The sequence below is a fragment of the Venturia canescens genome, chromosome 10 (genome assembly GCF_019457755.1).
Source record: "Venturia canescens isolate UGA chromosome 10, ASM1945775v1, whole genome shotgun sequence".
NCBI lineage: Eukaryota > Metazoa > Arthropoda > Insecta > Hymenoptera > Ichneumonidae > Venturia > Venturia canescens.
This window is the reverse complement of record NC_057430.1, coordinates 13,781,831-13,798,634: the sequence shown is the minus strand read 5'-3', so window position 1 is coordinate 13,798,634 and position 16,804 is coordinate 13,781,831. Positions and strand designations below refer to the sequence as shown.

The following is a 16,804-nucleotide window of genomic DNA, read 5'->3' as shown; positions in this document are numbered from 1 at the left end:
GATCAAATTGGAAATCGTTCAAGGCCACGTGACTTGGGAAGCTCTTTGAATTGTCCACCAGGTGGAGCTCCCTCCGCTGGTGGAAAGTTACGTGCGACAACGACAAACCGGACAAACCACTACGAAGCTGCACGAGACAACTTATTTTCATCCCTCCCACTTCTTGAAACGTGCGAACGAGCACGATGACGATTTTCTTTCAGTGTGTCGAATGCTCTGCAACGTTCAGCGTCGCACAACAATTTTTCAGCTGCTTCAACTCATCTCTGCTTTATTAAATTAAAATCTTTCTCACATAAATATTGAAATTTCTATCGATATAAAATCATGGCGAATATTGACGAATACTACGAGGTCGCCCTCAGACTCGTCCGTCAAGCTGGAGACGTGAGTCTTTCGACAAATCATTACTTTTCGCGATTCTTTCCTCCTTCGGAAATCAACTCGCTCTCATTTTCAAAAAATTTCACTCATTTTATTCGATAAATGCGCTACTAAGTGTTCAAGCTCAAGCACGAACGCGTCAATAACACACGTTATTGATTTGACAGCTATTTACCATGCCGCGCTTCATCCCCATTCCCACCGCCAAACGACCGAGTATTTTAAGCATCGCATAACGGCTATTTCGCCCGGAATATATTTATTATAACATGGAAATGCCTCCACATCCCACACCCCCGTCCTGAAATCTCTTTAATCTGGAACGATTTTCAAAAGAAAGCTGATTGAATCTATTATTGTAAACATTTCAATGGTTCATTATCATTCATTAAGAAAATAAAGCCCGAAACTATTCCATGAAAAAACAAAGATTCAATTAATTAATCGTTCGATTTATTGGCTGATTAAATGAGCAGTCAATTATTCATTAACCTATTCACTAATTAACCTACTTAATGTTCATCAGTGATTTTGTAACAGCTTTAAAAAAATGATTTAATTGAATGTGATACGATATTGATATAAATTCGATTAAAAATTTATCGACATGTCTGAATGAGATTTTTTTTATTCTGTAATTTCAATGTCGTTTTCTCACTCGTATTCATTCAAAAATTTTTGACATGATAATTTTTTTGTTATCACGAATTCATTGCAGATAATAAAAGACAAAATGAATAGGCCAAAGGAAGTAATGATTAAGTCATGCGACGTCGATCTCGTAACCGAATCCGATCGCGAGGTTGAAGCGCTTTTCATCAAAGGAATAACTGAAAAATATCCTGATCACAGGTAAAGCAGGGGAGATATTATTTTACGATGTTTCGCCTCGTAATCAATGCAACTGTGTACAATGACGGTGCATTTGACTTTGTACTCTTCGCTTACTTATCGTATCCCTAAGTACACTCTCGAAAACCGCATTTTTTGAGACTACGTGAACGAGCATATTAAGCAGCGACGAGACTTTAACTTCGAGAACAACATGGCGACGATTCGATGATTTTTGTTACAACTTTCAAACGCTTTTGCGTCACTTTAAACAAAAGAAATTGAAAAATGTTTTTATGTATTTGACGAGAATTCAGTGCGAACATTTTTACTTGCGGTCTGACAGGAAATTTCTATTTCAAATCCGAAACGCAAAGAACGAATGAAAATATTTATTTTGACAGGTTTATCGGAGAGGAAGAAACGAGTTCCGGGACCAACAGCGTCCAGTTAACAGATGCCCCAACCTGGGTGATCGACCCAATCGACGGAACGATGAATTTCGTTCATGGTCTTCCTCATACTTGCATTTCCGTTGCTCTCCTCGTTGAAGAAGTCACAGTAATCGGCATCGTTTACAATCCCATACTCGAGCAACTTTTCACTGCGAAAAAAGGCAACGGTGCTTTTTTGAACGGCAATCCCATCCGAGTTTCCGGTGAAAAAGGTAAAAATTGTTAAACAATATCGAATTTTATAATTCTTCGTCACCAATTATACGCTTCGTACTTTTTATAGAATTGTCGAAAGCTCTTTTGATGATGGAAATGGGAACCAGCAGAGATCCCGAAAAAATGAAAACGGTTTTCAAAAACGTACAGATCCTCACTCCAAAAGTCCACGGGTAAAGAATTTTATTTTTCTTCAAACAAATTTTTTAAAACATTACTCAAAGCTGCATCACTGTGAAGGAGTTTTCAGAAAGTGGAAAAAGCATTTGTTTGAATATTTTTAACAAAATTGTACAAAAGTGTTAGAAAAAGTACGAATTGAAAAGAAAAAGTTTTCAAAATTTCTCCAACAGCCGAAATGGCACTTCTTCCGAGCAGTTTATAAGCCAAAAATCATTCTGACAGTTTTTAATCTACTAACTTTTATTTTTCAGAGTCCGAACACTGGGCTCAGCTGCTTTGAACATGTGCATGGTTGCACTCGGAGGTGCTGACGCAAATTTTGAATTTGGTATTCACATATGGGACTTCGCAGCTGGTAATCTAATAGTTCAAGAAGCCGGAGGTGTTTGCATCGATCCCGCTGGTAACTCGAGCTCTCCTCTTGTTCAGTACCACGTCAAGTGTTCTCTTGCCTCTTCACATTCGTTCGCAATCGTTGAATTTTTCCACTTTGTTTCCAGGCGGACCTCTCGATCTCTTGAGCAGACGTTTACTTTGCGCCTCAACGAAAGAGCTCGCTGAACAAATTGTTGCTCTTATAAGCCAATATTATCCGCCGCGTGATTAATTAAATCAGTGCCAAATTCAATGAAATTCATTCTAGAGTCCCATTTGAAAATTCTTTACAGAAATTAAGGGATTATTTTGTAAATGGATTGTGTAGAAAATGTCTATTTTTATTCGACAACGGCGCAGCCTTCGTGATTTTTATCATTATTATTACTGGAAAATAATAATAATGAAAAATAATCATTTATAAAATGATAAATATGTAAAGTAAGAACAGTGAAGAATTAAATGAAAATTGTATCAATTTGAAGAATTTAAGCCCATCGAATTGGGATCAATTTTTATGTTTATTGTTCGAGATTCCATCGATTTATTCATTGTTGAAATGTATTTTTGGCCGGGAATAAATAAATGTTACATTGAAAAATGGATCATGTCCATTTTGTCTCAATAAAGTGCGGTGACAAGTGACATTTTGCGAGGACGAAAAGGAGTTTCGTTGGTTCGTTGTAATAAATAAACTTGATCAGTGACAGAAAAAATGCAACTTTTGTTGGTGTTTTGCTAAGCCGAATATTCAAAGAATGTCAAAAGTTCATTCAACACAATAATAGCAATCACCTATCGAGTATTGATCAACGCCTACAAGATTTGTGAAATTGTCTAAGTGCTAAAAAAATCTCAGAAAAATAAACATTTTTTCTACCACTGAAATCCGGACGTTGCATTCATAGAATGATTTTTATTCATTGAAAAGACTGAAGATGGCTAAAAGAGTGAACAGTTTGGTTGGCGACTGGAGATTGAGAACTTTCCTTGAATCCAAGTTCGTAAAAAACGAAGCTCCATGAACCTGAAAACTCAGAATCGTGGGAATTAAATTGAGCTCATTCGTGGTTCGGACCAATTCTACGATCTGCTTTAAAAAAATGATATTATTACTGCACACGAAAGTAGCACTAATTCGAGAGAAAAATCGTTGAATTTGTCCGATTAAATACAAACATGAAAAATGAAGATTTGTTTTTATAAATTAGTATTTCTTACCTGTTGGTGATACTTACGCGTCTTCGTATAATTAAAGAAAATAATTTAAGTAGTATTTCTCGTTATTACCCAATAAAAACGTAATCCTCGAGGTTTTGGATCGACGATAAACGTGATTAACGTATTGCCAGATAGATATTGAGCAAGCGTTGACTTTCTCACGTGATATCTCCAGAACAAAGAAGCTCGTTCACTTGGAGAGGCCGTCGCGTTCTCAATCGTAATCCGTCATCCCCATCATCGCCTCCCCTCCTCACAGGGAGGGCTACAAGTGAAACATTACCAAATAGCCGATTAGAATAATCAAGCACCTGATCATCGCGAATATCGTATCGTGTCTTTCTTTTTTTCTTTTTATTCATTTCATTCATTCGTATTTCTGTTCTCCGCCCTCTGCGAGTGTTTCTCATGTCATTTTTTTTTACGTTTTCCTGACGTTCGAGCGTTTTTTTTTCTCCCCAGGAAAGTCAACGATTCATCAAAATTCGGAGCTATTCAAGTGACAACGGAGTTTCCGGATAAAATGGAAGAAGAAATACTGAAGAATATTTCGAAAACGTAAACAACATGATGCAAATATTATTCTATTTGAAAAGCCATTGAGTGATTCGACAGACTTCGTTGCTTTTCGCAGAAGCCTCAAAAACAAATTTCATCGATGTCTAAAAATCCCAGTCATCGTTGCACGGTTTTTTCAATAAATATAACCGAGTTTAACACGATTTTTCACGTCCCACAGGTCATTTATGCTCTTCCCCCCATAAATATTGCTTACCGCACCTCTGCAACTTGATACTTTGCTTTTTTCCCGAAACGTTTTTTACATAATACAAAATAATTTTTTTCATTCTTCTAGTATGAAATTCAACTTGCAGACTAAAACTCAGACAAGCAAAAGCTTTTTTTGAAATTTTGGATATACTAGTATCCCATAAGGCAGCCCCCATGAATACCTTGCAACGGGAACAGTGCTAAAGGCCCTTGCTAGGTCCGCCCACGTTTAACGATGTGATTCGTATCGTAGTCTCATCTGAAACATAAGCAGCCTCGTAAAATCATGACTTTCATTCGATTCATGCAGAAAAAGCTGTTGCGCTTGGAATTCAACGCAAGAGTGAATATTTTCCACTTAACAATGCTTTATTCATTCAACGTTTTTTTATTTTTTTATTACTGAAACCCCTCAACCAACCAGCACGAATCCTCAAACTCGACAATACGTTTATATATATATATTTTTTTCATATTCTATTTTCATTCGCGTAACTCGAATGAAAGATTCAATTATTTTCATCGCACTAAAATTTGCATTCCTGACGTGGTATCATTTGCTTTTTATTCTCATATTAATCAGTTATTTTCACTATAGGACAAAAAACGCGATGCGAATACGGGGTATCGAGCCTTAAATACTTGTTTAAAAAAAAGCATTTAATGTACCTCGTCGAGCATGTGTCGTTTTTTATTTCAACTACATTCCTACTTACTATACAATTTGTTTTTTTTAAATTCTTTGTTTTTTTTTTTTTTTTTTTTAATGTTAGTACACCAATTTTTTCGTCTCGAACTTTTCTTGCTAAGTTGGATTCACGCGTGAATGTGTATTTTTTCTTGAGGGATCATATTTTCTTCTTGTTTCAGTGTAAAATGTGACACGTGCAGTGAGGATTTTTCACGTTTTTTTTTTCTTTTTTTTTTTTTCAAGACACGTATCCGATTTGCAATTTTCTCATTTCAATACGTGTGAATATTAATGTGTGAATATGTATGTTTGTGTGTATGTGTGTTTTGTTTTTGTCTATAGTGATTTAATAATTTTTTTTAAGAATTGTACAATTCGTGAATATTCTTCAACGACGAATAATTTAATTCATTTGTCGTTCCGTCCTCGCGTTCTCCATTTATACAACATTTTTATTATTATTTTTATTATTATTATATATTTGTTTTTTGTATTAAACGTACAAATAAAACGTTTAGAATAATGAATGAAATGTTGGGATACTTCCATGGCGTCCGATAAATTGTAAAAATGGACCAGCGTCAAGGGTATTCAATTGATATCTCAATACGGATAAATATTGAGATACTCGATCGTTCGTATTGTGTGGAACAGTGATGAAAGCTTGAAAATAATGAATTCTCGTGATTGTTCGATCGAACGTGGTTTTTCGTGATACTCTACCAATGAAAAAAGAAAAATTGTTCCCAGCGATCGAAATTTCGTTACGAGGCATATTTTTCCAGCACGTATTTAGCGTAACTACTTTTGCTTTACGTGCCATTCAAAATATACAAATGAATTGTGTTCGTGTGTGGTGAATGGATGTGGTTTTGTTTCGAATGAATTTTCAAGCGAACCGCGTGGATTAACAGTCTCTTTCATTTCTGCCTGTGTTTTTTGGGTCTCGTTTTTGTTTTCTAAAGGTGTCCCCAATAGACGGGGTTACCTAGATCTTTTCTTGTATAAAGGGATGAGCCAGGGCGTGATTGACTGTAATCCGTTTGCCAGCGTCGAGCATCAAGGTGCGTTCCAGCAGATCCTTCAGTTGTGTCACTTTCCTATTTTGCTCCGGCGGTAGTGAATTACCTCCGAGCTCCGCGCCGAGGTCACGTGATGCTGGCAGCGTCGACATCACTACAACCTTTTCCTAAAATTCACCACGGCAACGACGTGAATCATTGGGTCACAACATTTATCGAGGTTCCTCGCCATTGCTTGACCGTCATCATTCTTCCCACCTCACTATTTACGTAATATCAATGCAACTTTTTAAATCTATGTTTGCCAAAATGTGAATTGTTCTAAACCTTGCACGGATTCATCAAATTTCAAGGGACTGTACCTACGACCGTTTAAAAAGGTTCGATTTTTTTAAATTTCCTTTTCATCGTTATTGAGTTAGTTAGGAAGATAAAATTGAGTCATGATAGAGTAGCGACAGGGACTGCAATTTTGATGTTTTCTTCAAGTAATCTGAGCTTCAGAATTCTTTTCTTTTGAAACTATTTTTTGTGTCCAACAATGACAGGCAAATGAATATGTCAATTGTCGAAAAGGTTTCATGGCTACTGAAAATGGTTTAATTAAGTTGAGTCCAAAACATATTTAAAATATGGATTTTAATTTAAATTAATGTGAATTTCAAGTAATCAAGTACTTTGAATAAATCAACAAGCTTTTTTGCAAGTACTACTCCACAGTGGTTTTCTGCTTTCGGGACTCTGCATCGAATCAAGGTAGAAATGCAAAAAAAGTTAAACTTACCGCGTGGTAATGTAACCATGTCGATGATCAGAGGGCTCTTATTTCTTTTTTACTTTTGTTCATTCCGTTCTAATAATTTCAGTATATTCAGTAAAAAAATAAGCGTCGAACTTACCCGCTCAGTGACTTTATCGACTTCGTGATACAGGAAATTGCAGTTAGTATCGAAGTGTTGCTCTTTGAAAGTGCCTTTTCTTATCAGCTTGTTCGGCATTTTTCCTTTGAGGTCCATGAAGAATTTCAACATTTGATTGTTCGTTTTTCCCGAGAACATGATCTTCCCGGTGTACAATTCATAAATTGTACATCCCACTGACCACATGTCAATTCCAAAATCATACGGTATACCAAGAACTAGAAAATTATTATTTTAATATCGGCTTACTCGAGGCTCTTCGATTTCTTCGTCTAACGCATCGACGAATCATTTATATTTCGATCGAATTGATGTTATCGTTTTTGTTTTTGTTTTTGTTTTTTTTTTTGGTATTATATCATTTCGAAAAGATCCGACGAGAGGGTTTTTTCTGTTATCAACGGGAGTTTTAAAGCATAAAAGACCGAAATGATTCGTTCGAAGTACTTACTAATTTCCGGGGCTCTGTAGAATCGGGATACGAGATACGGCGTGACTTCATTCTCGTGAGCATGACACGCCGAACCAAAATCACACAATTTCAGTACGAGTTTGCTTTCGCTGACTAGAATATTGTCCGGTTTTATATCCCCGTGCAATATGTTCGCACGCTTCAAAAGTTTCAATGCCAAAAACAGCTGTTGCGTGTACGATCTTACAGCTTTCACGTGCAAACCAACGTCTTTCCCATATTTCTTCAGAACCTGTTAACGAAAGAAAAAGTTTCGTTTAAAAATTCAATATTTCCTGACTTGAAGAGAGTTTTTGATGCAAGAAAATTTTCGCAAAACGCCTTAAAAATTCAGCAATATTTGAAGACTTAAATGACTCTGCATCACCCATTGAAACGTGTTTTCAATGTTTCTGTATATTTACCTCGCGTAAATTCATCGCCAGAGGTTCGAAGACCATGCACAGATGATTTTTGTGGAAAAAATGTCTGAACAATCTCAAACAATGGAAACGATCCTCAGGATCGGCATCGTTGAGTTTCCTCAAGACTTCCAACTCTTTCAAGCCTGTCTTGTGCCTGGAAAACGTGGAATATATTCGAACGTGTTTTTCAATTCAAACGAGATCTATTAATTCAATTTTGATTCGTGGAAGAAGTCTGGGGTTAAAAATGGTAGAAATTCTCTTACATTATTTCGTTGTTCCTTATAATTTTCACAGCAACGTCGAGGTTTCCCCTTGCGCTGTCTCGCGCCCTAACGACGTTACTGAATACTCCTTGGCCCGTGTAACCATAGACGACGTAACGAGAATCGAGGGTTTCGCCAACACGAACTCTGGATATGAATAGAAGAGAGAAACGTACAAAAATAACTATTAATAAGAAAACATATGATCAATTTCATACGAATTTTCAAGCATGATTAATGTCGCACCTGTAGTATCCTTCAGCATCGTCCCAATTGTCGGTCAAGCTCGGATTGTCCGGACCTCCTTGTCGTTTACCCTCCACCGTGGGACTCTGAAAAGGAACGTTCGGAATTCATTTAGACAAATGAAGTATTCGGACAATCGATAGACAAACAAGTAAATATAGACAGTAACAGTTTTGAAAAACTCAAATTATTTTGTTGGAATTATTTTAAGAGGAGTTCAACGAATACTATGAACATGAGTTTTCGTACATTAAAGTCTCCGATATTGTCAGCCTCAGCAAACATGTCCCACTCATTCGCCTTCTTCGTGGTCGATTTATCGTCAACGAGTTTCGATTTATCAACGCTGGAAAGTTCTCCGTATTTTTCATTCACCCCATCGGATGCTGGTGGTGCATCAGCGAATCGTGATTTTCGCTTTTTCGTTGCTTGGGGCGAGGACTTGACGGCCTCTGGGATTGGGGGTGTGTGACTCTCCGACGCCGATTCATTGTTGTTGGAAACGACCTCGACAGATTTTGGCGATACAACGAGCGATCGCGTATCTGTTCGGGGTGTGGTGATGGCCACGCTGAGATCAACTGAGAGATTCGAGTCCTCGTTGGGTCCTCCTAATCTCTGTGAAAGGTCGAATCGTCGTTTTATAGTTTTCATCGTTGAATTTTCATTCAATAATACCTTAACACGGATCATTATCTCGCCTATCAAATAACGAAGAGAATTTGTTGTTGCTTGAAAAGAGAATTTTTTTTAAAGAATAGATACTGATATATTTGTTATTTGCGATTGTTTAAAACTACTTGGGATTGAGAATTTTCATGTTCATTAAAAAATTATAAAGAAATCGAAACTTTACCTTGAGTAATTCTTCTCTCTGTTTCCTCCTTCGGTCGATAATAGCTTCCTCGTCTTCCTCCTCTTCGATATCAATGTCCTTGATTTCCTCTTCGCTGGAGCTCTCAGATCTTTCAATCTTGAGTCCTTCTGAAAGAGAATCCTTATATTTATCGCCACGTTCTCGTTTACCATTTTTTTCTCTGCCCCTGTCCCACTCGCGTCCATAACGATCGCGATCTCGTCTGCCGCGAGACATCGATCTCGACCTTCGATAACGATCACCTCCTCGCTCACGATCCGCCGTTTTCATCCTTCCCGGACTTCGAGATCTTCTTGCACTGGGTGATCGCTCACGACCTCTGTCGTTGTTACGACTGTCTCGTCTATCACGGCTATTCGGTCTGTCCCGATTTCCATGTCTATCTCGACTCTCGGGACGCTTGTCGCGACTACCGTTTCGATCCCGGCTCGACGGTCGGTCACGACTCGGCCTATCTCTGCTTGGGTTCCTGTCATTCTCTTTGTTATCTCGTTTGTTCGTTGCTGGCATGTGCTGCCTCACTTCTGGCCTCGCGTCACGGGAATTCCCTTCATTTCGACTGTTTCGTCGATCATTCTCCCTCTTACGATCCTCCTCTCTGTCACATGAATTATATATTATTATAAAGGAGCAGTAGATGTTATTACTGACGAGTTGTTATTAAAAAAGAGTAATTAATAGAGAAATTCATCCAATTTTTCGAGAAAAATTCAACTAAAATTTTGGTTGCTAAAACGAAAGATATCCAAAAAATAACAAATTCAACTTTTTTTCACCTTTGCTCATGTTCCCTCTTCCGAGGCTCTTCACGTTTTATTGAATCCTTTCGCCTTTCTTCCTCAGTCCTTCTCCTCACGTCCTCACGTGGACGTGTTTCGACGACTTTGCGGACTTCCCTTGCTCCTCTTCGCGGTTCCTCTTTTTTCACGTCCTCTCTCGTTCGGCTTTTTTCTTCAACTCTCCTTCTTTCAACATCATCAGTCCTCTTCCTCTTGTTGTCTTTCGATTCTTCCCGGACTCGTCGTTCCCTCGTCATGTCAACAACGACGCGTCTTTCCGTTTTGACAACCCGTTTGCGTTCGCGACTTCCCGATCGGCTTTTGTAACGCTTCTTACGCTGTGCACTCTCGTCGCCGCTATCATCTTCCACCAGTATAACGTCCGGTGTTTCTGCAACTTTCGACTCCTCGCGCACCGCCGCTTTTCCTTCCTTTTCCGATTCGTCGGATAGATACTGCACCAAACACGCTTGTAGCCGTTCCTGGTTTTGAACAAATCAATATTTTAGAACATTTCGGTGTTCCCCTTTTTTCAACAAGATACGAGATTTAAATTCTGTTGCTACAATAGTTTTGTATAAGTCTGACAAGTTTTAAAGATCTACCTAAATTCGGCAAAAACATTAATATTTACCTTTTGTTTCATCAATTCCTCAAGATCTATATCATCTTCGATGATAGTACAATCAACTTCATCGGAGTCCAAATCCACCAATTTTTCATCTTCGCTCTCTTCGGTTGAAACGACTTCCATGGGTGCATGAATTTTCCCATTAACGTGCGTTTCCTTAGGTGTGATAATGACCGTTCTTGTAGGAAAAGTTTTCTCCTCACTGGTGCCATTTTCTGTGTCTCTTTCCTTTTTGGGTCTCTTGTGTTTCTTGTGTTTTCTTCGATCCGTTTTTCCATCATCCTTCTCTAAAGTTTTGTCCTTTTTGTGCTTGTGATGCTTGTGCTTTCTTTTTTTCTTTCTTCTCTGATCTAAGGCATCAGTGTCTTCGTCCATTGATGGACGACTTTGACGCTTTCCTACCAAGCACTCCAAATCTGATTCACTGAAAATACATTTTTTTATAAACTTTTGATATTAATTGTTTTAAGAATTAGTTTGTTCATTATTTTAAAAAATTTTTTCGCGATATTTGTTTCTAAGAAATTTTGTCATTTTACTATTGATTGAAGTGATTAAATTTTTTTCTGCATTTCCGACAAACGCTCGCAAACGTCCTTGATCGTGGTCGTCTGATGCAGATGCGATTATTCAACAAAAATTGTTTTCTAAAGAAACGTTCGTGACTCCGAATAGATTACATGAAATCAATCAACGCAATTGAAGTTATTTAATATGGCTTGATGGAATGCAACAACAAATTCGACGTTTCATAAACGAATAACGCACGATCGACGAGCCATTGATGAATGGTTAGGTTACGTGAAATGTAAACATCATCGTCCTTCATTAGTGATCACACAATTTAACGAATCGTCGATATTATAGCTTCACGTTCGATTTAATTTCATTAAAAACTATTACAAACCTCATGATGCTTTAAATCCAGCTGTTACGGAACTTTTATACAAATTCCTGACTCACTCGACACAAGAACGACAGAGACGACCAACTATTTTGAAGTTGACTGCGGTTTCGGCCATTTTATCATCGTTTGAACCTACACCCTGAAGTTTGGCAGGTTATGAATTTTTTTTATTTTTCATATATATATATGCCATTTTTTTCCATTGAATCTGCAAAAGCGGGAAATTTCAAAAAAGTTTTTATTTACACAAACCTATCGCAAACTCCATAATTACTGCATTTATTTCCACTATAGTTAAATTATATATGATTCGAGGGTCATTGCAATTTGCAATGCAACAGAATTTGTCGCTCCCAAATCTTTACGAATGTAAACACACGTTGTGCACGATTGGATTTGTGTAAACATTGTTGTATCGCAGTAATCGAGAACGATTAAAACAAAATTATGTTTGTTCCTCCATTCTTCAATAAAACAGTTGTTAATTTTTTAGGACAATTTTCGATTATTAGATCAATGGTGAGTCAAGAGTAAATTAACTACCATTATTTTTATTCATTTGAATCAAGCAACAACTCATAACCTTAATCCAACATTTGCCATGGATAATAAAAACCTTGGATTATAAATTTACAATGTACAAAATTACACCTCAAAACTTTATCAAAAATGTGGAAAATAAATTCGAAACATATTCTTGCAGTCAAATACTTCGACACCAAGAAGAACCCTGATGTACGTGCCTGCAAGTGATCCCAGAAAAATAAAAAAAGCCGAAACAATCGAAGCAGATTTTATTGTCCTTGATTGCGAGGATGGTGTTTCAATTAATCAGAAAGTAAATGATATTGTGAAAATATTATACTATAATTGTTTTGCTACAGCTATATCCTGACAGTTTATTTCTCTTATTGAAGACTTTTCATAAAGAAATTTGATATGTCATATCTTTAGGATTTTAGTAAACCTAAAATCTTACAAACATTTGACTTGCAAAAAATAATCCATGAAAAATAATGGACGTTTTTTACAATTAAGCACACATTGGCTAGAGGAATAACACAATATTTTTATTATATTTAACTTATTTGATACATTCATTTTTTTCTTCCATACATTTGTATTTTTTTCATTAAAATAATTCAATGTTCTTCCAAGGATTCTGCTAGAAGAAATATTGCAGATCTGTTGAACGAATCACCGTTCCCATGCCATAGACCGCAATGGGGTGTAAGGGTTAACTCAGTTAGTTCAGGTCTTTGCCAGCTTGACCTGAACATGATTTTTGCTGCTACCAATAAACCACCTAGTATTCTATTACCAAAAGTGGAGAGCATAGATGAAATTTCATGGGTAATAAAAGCTATAATAACAGAGATTGTAACAGAATCTCGAAATTCAGTTTCCAGTTTTCAGATGCAGTTCAAAGTTTAAATATACAAAATGTACAAATGGATTTTATAATATACAGCGAAACTGCTGGGAGCTTATTGAAACTACCAGAAATAACACAAGCTGCAATGAACACTACAAAAGGAGGATCTCTCAAACTAGTAGCACTCGTTCTGGGGAGTGACGATTACATAGCAAGCATAGGTAAAATTTGTACATTTTTTAAAATTTGCTATAAAAATTTCATCCATACATTTTTGCAGGAGCAACCAGGACAAAAAGTTGCCTGGAGATTCTTTATGCCAGACAAAGACTTGTTATGATTGCTAAGGCGTTCGATTTGCAAGCTATTGACATGGTTCACATAGATATAAAAGGTACAGAAAACTTGATTTTTTTAATTCATTTCTCGATGGACCAGAATTGTGCTACCTCGAAATTTCGTTCAAAAGGTGCTGCATTCTGTCCAATGAATTTTTCGTGAGATAATCTTGATACTAATTTTTAGTCGTTTATAAATAATCACAATCTTAAATATTTTGAGTGGTACTCGATAATCATTTTTCCATTTTAGATTTAGACGAACTACGAAGAACTTCATTGGAAAGTGCAGCTTGGGGATTTACAGGTCGACAAGTGATCCATCCGTCTCACGTAGCCATTGTACAAGAAGCTTACAGCCCATCGCAGTCAAGAATTGATTGGGCATCAGGGCTCGTGGAGGCTTTCAATAACCATCAACAACAGGGCAAGGTAAAGTCTAAATGGAAAACATCCTTGAATAATAAACTGATAGCAATGCAACGGTCGGTAAAATTGTCGACAGCAGCACTGGCCAGGTTTTCCAGTTTTTTTTGACCTTTGTACAAGATGCGATACTGTAATACATCAGGAAAGATTGCCAGTGGGCAATTCTTGGAAGGAGGGTCTCGTAGAAGCTCAGAAATTAATGAAGTTTTTAAACATTTGGGTAATTTTAAAAACTGGAATTGTGACAAATGGAATGATGTTTATTCCAGGGTGCTTTCGTATATGCTGGTCAAATGATTGATATGCCTACCCTGCGACAGGCTCAGAACGTAGTAAATCTCGTCAATGACTCGATAAAACGATAGTTTCGTAAATTCTCGTTTATTTTGTTACGTTGTAACTAAAATTAAATAATTGACAGAAGCAATCATCATTTATCATTTTGCCTGTGAATGCTACTAAAGATAATTCATAGTCGTAAGTACTGTACAAATGTGTAAATAATTATATTCGTATTCTCAATATTCTTAATCACTTAATAATAATAATAATCGTATTAAAAGAAGCTTTAAAATGCAATAGCAATACTTGGTAATTGATTATTTTTTTGCGTAATGATTCAGTGCCAATCATTTATGTGTTTTGTTTAAAATAATCGTTCACCCCCATTAGTGATATTTTAGAATAATACACGAATTCGAAACTTCATTGCAATCAGAATTTTGGTTCTTAAGATTTTTGACAAACATTGAAACATTTAAAAATATTAGAACTTGACAAAAACCATAATTTTCTAATTACTCATCGAATAATTATGGGTTGATAAGAGAATAACTTTTTGTTTTTATTTTTATTGGGAATCCAACTATCATAACGTTTCAGAAACGAAAAAATTTGATTATGTTTTTGTCAAATCGTTAGGACCAAAATCCTGTTAAATAAAATTGCTTCGAAAAATAGTTGAAAATTTCTTAATTCAATAATTAATCAATAAAAAAGGATTTAAAAAGGTATCCTGTTAAAAAATATCATAACGTGGTAGTATACGTAAAATAAAAGCATTTTGTGTAAGGCACAGTTTTGATTTGTTTCAATAATCGGAAAATCAGTTCTTTCAATTCAGATTAAACGCCCTATGTATTCACAATATTTCACATCTCGCGGCAATCTTTTTCCAAAAATGGTATATTAGGGAACGGAAAGTCTTCGGGATTCAAAAAATCGAAGCTAGCCTTCCAAGTTCAGTGTGCGTAACATATCAATTCTTCTTTCGTATGGTTTTTTTTTTCTCGTAAATTATCTTGCAAAATATTTATTGTCTTGAAGATGGAGGAGCGATGTCTTTGTTTCCAAAGTTATTACCGTGCATTTTCTTGGGAATTTTTTCACGAAATGCAAGACTCTATGGTCTTCTTTACTGCATCTCGTGCATACGGGATGTAAGAAAGTGAGTACCACGTCATAGCCAACGACTGCAGTATTATGAATAGAAGAGCCAAGCCTGCTTTCTTCAACTACAACAAAAAAACGAAAATTCGTAAAATATTTTTCGATAATTTTGTTTTTTTCATTTCATGATTAAATTTTACCTCTATAGCTGCAAACAAAGTCATTCCCAAGGAGAAAAAAACGAGCAGAGTTGCAATTATTCTTGTAGAGGCAAACATTTTTTTCAATTGATTAACTGGGCCCATGAGAAAACATGTGCTGCAAAAAAAAACACCATTAAAATTGGTCAAATAAGCAGCGACTATATCATCAAAAAATTCAATTACCTTGCCAATGAAATGATGTTTCCAAAAGTATAAAAAACAGCAAATACTGTGAGACCTCTGTTGAGAAATAGAGCGAAGGAACCAAGGAACGAACACAGTATACCAATGATAAAACAAATTGCAAAACCTTTTATTCGTGTTGACCAGCTCAATGTACTTTCATCCATAATCTAAAATAAAATAAAAATAAAATTTTATGAACTTTTATATTTATATTGAGAAAATTAAATATTTCAATAAAAAAAATTTGAATCAGAAACTTTTGATCATTCCATTCGGACTCCTCCCTCAATAGTTTGTAGAAATACTTACGACAAAATCCACATCACGCTTTGTTGCATGAAATACGTCATAATTATACTTGTGGTATTATTTATAAGCATAATTGTTGAAAAAAAATCGTTTACTATACTTTATAATATCGTCTAAAAATGTAAATGTGTCAAATCACCTGTGTTATAATGCCACTTTCTTCATCACACTGTTCGTTGCCGCTGAGGGCTTTGCGCAGCTTGTCCATATTTATTGTTATGTTATAGCGAGCTGCACTGCTGGAAAATAATTTTTCTCTCAAAATTCTTTATCTTCAGTTCTGTGGATGCTACTGTCAATGTCATTAATCAACATGAAACAAGTGGGTGTTGCAATATGGCATACGACTGTCATTATCCACGAGTGCTTGAAGTTTATTATGATTATTAAACGTTCGTGTCAACAATCTCCGTTATTGGTGAATTATTTGTTCCGATGGCGGAAACAAATTTGCAAAATGTATGTACGTGGATGAAAAATTCAGCGATTATTAAAAAATGAAATTTCCATCGGCAGAATATATAGATGAATGGAAAAGCTTGAAAAAGAGGGTAATTGCTTATGGGATATATCGAAGAAACGAGTGAATGATTCACAGTACGAGCTTCTTTTTTGACAGCGAACGAAGAATACTTTAACGTTGAATTACAGTTGTAAAAAGGTTATGTTCGACTGTTCGTTCGATTGAAATTTCACAATGTGCGACGTTAACGACTGGTAATTTTTTTATTGACAATTATCCGGTCATTCAGTCAATGGATATTGCAAAACTACCATTCTTCACTTACACACATACGCACTTGTTTTTATAATAATATAAAAAAAATAATTATATGCAGGTATTTCTTGAATCGTTCGATGGTAAAAATATCAAGATCATGCAAGGAAAATAACAACAAAGGCGCTTTTAGCGTACTCAATTCC

General features: G+C 36.1%; 4 protein-coding genes across 21 annotated transcripts; 2 read left to right on the top strand and 2 right to left on the bottom strand.

The window, feature by feature from the left end:
• The first annotated feature begins 193 nt into the window (after positions 1 to 193).
• LOC122417246 (inositol monophosphatase 1-like) lies at positions 194 to 3,049 on the top strand. The gene is made up of 6 exons (XM_043430605.1): positions 194 to 387; positions 1,103 to 1,236; positions 1,620 to 1,882; positions 1,954 to 2,059; positions 2,321 to 2,472; positions 2,570 to 3,049. The coding sequence occupies exons 1-6, from the start codon at positions 328 to 330 to the stop codon at positions 2,674 to 2,676; spliced, it is 822 nt and encodes a 273-aa protein (XP_043286540.1). The 5' UTR covers positions 194 to 327; the 3' UTR covers positions 2,677 to 3,049.
• A 291-nt stretch (positions 3,050 to 3,340) lies between these two features.
• Positions 3,341 to 11,787, bottom strand: Prp4k (Pre-mRNA processing factor 4 kinase). The gene is made up of 13 exons (XM_043430593.1): positions 11,652 to 11,787; positions 10,748 to 11,168; positions 10,111 to 10,595; positions 9,314 to 9,932; positions 8,707 to 9,075; positions 8,458 to 8,543; positions 8,212 to 8,358; positions 7,946 to 8,099; positions 7,521 to 7,773; positions 7,049 to 7,287; positions 6,116 to 6,316; positions 4,619 to 4,695; positions 3,341 to 3,930 (listed from the first exon to the last, which is right to left on the bottom strand). The coding sequence occupies exons 1-11, from the start codon at positions 11,654 to 11,656 to the stop codon at positions 6,116 to 6,118; spliced, it is 2,979 nt and encodes a 992-aa protein (XP_043286528.1). The 5' UTR covers positions 11,657 to 11,787; the 3' UTR covers positions 3,341 to 3,930; positions 4,619 to 4,695.
• Positions 11,788 to 11,899: 112 nt separating this feature from the next.
• On the top strand, positions 11,900 to 14,380 carry LOC122417245 (citramalyl-CoA lyase, mitochondrial-like). The gene is made up of 7 exons (XM_043430604.1): positions 11,900 to 12,170; positions 12,355 to 12,489; positions 12,810 to 13,004; positions 13,061 to 13,247; positions 13,307 to 13,420; positions 13,618 to 13,796; positions 14,063 to 14,380. Exons 1-7 carry the CDS (start codon positions 12,099 to 12,101, stop codon positions 14,156 to 14,158), a joined length of 978 nt encoding a protein of 325 aa, XP_043286539.1. The 5' UTR covers positions 11,900 to 12,098; the 3' UTR covers positions 14,159 to 14,380.
• On the bottom strand, positions 14,159 to 16,803 carry LOC122417251 (vesicle transport protein SFT2A). Of its 18 annotated transcripts, none has more exons than XM_043430617.1 (6): positions 16,669 to 16,803; positions 16,020 to 16,116; positions 15,881 to 15,898; positions 15,569 to 15,738; positions 15,383 to 15,500; positions 14,159 to 15,307 (listed from the first exon to the last, which is right to left on the bottom strand). In XM_043430617.1, the coding sequence occupies exons 2-6, from the start codon at positions 16,086 to 16,088 to the stop codon at positions 15,179 to 15,181; spliced, it is 504 nt and encodes a 167-aa protein (XP_043286552.1). In that variant the 5' UTR covers positions 16,089 to 16,116; positions 16,669 to 16,803; the 3' UTR covers positions 14,159 to 15,178. The 18 variants fall into 18 exon arrangements, with proteins under 18 accessions (XP_043286552.1, XP_043286551.1, XP_043286547.1 ...); XM_043430616.1 differs by having other exon boundaries at positions 16,020 to 16,119; positions 16,681 to 16,803; XM_043430612.1 differs by having other exon boundaries at positions 16,020 to 16,119; positions 16,669 to 16,793.
• Position 16,804: the final 1 nt, after the last annotated feature.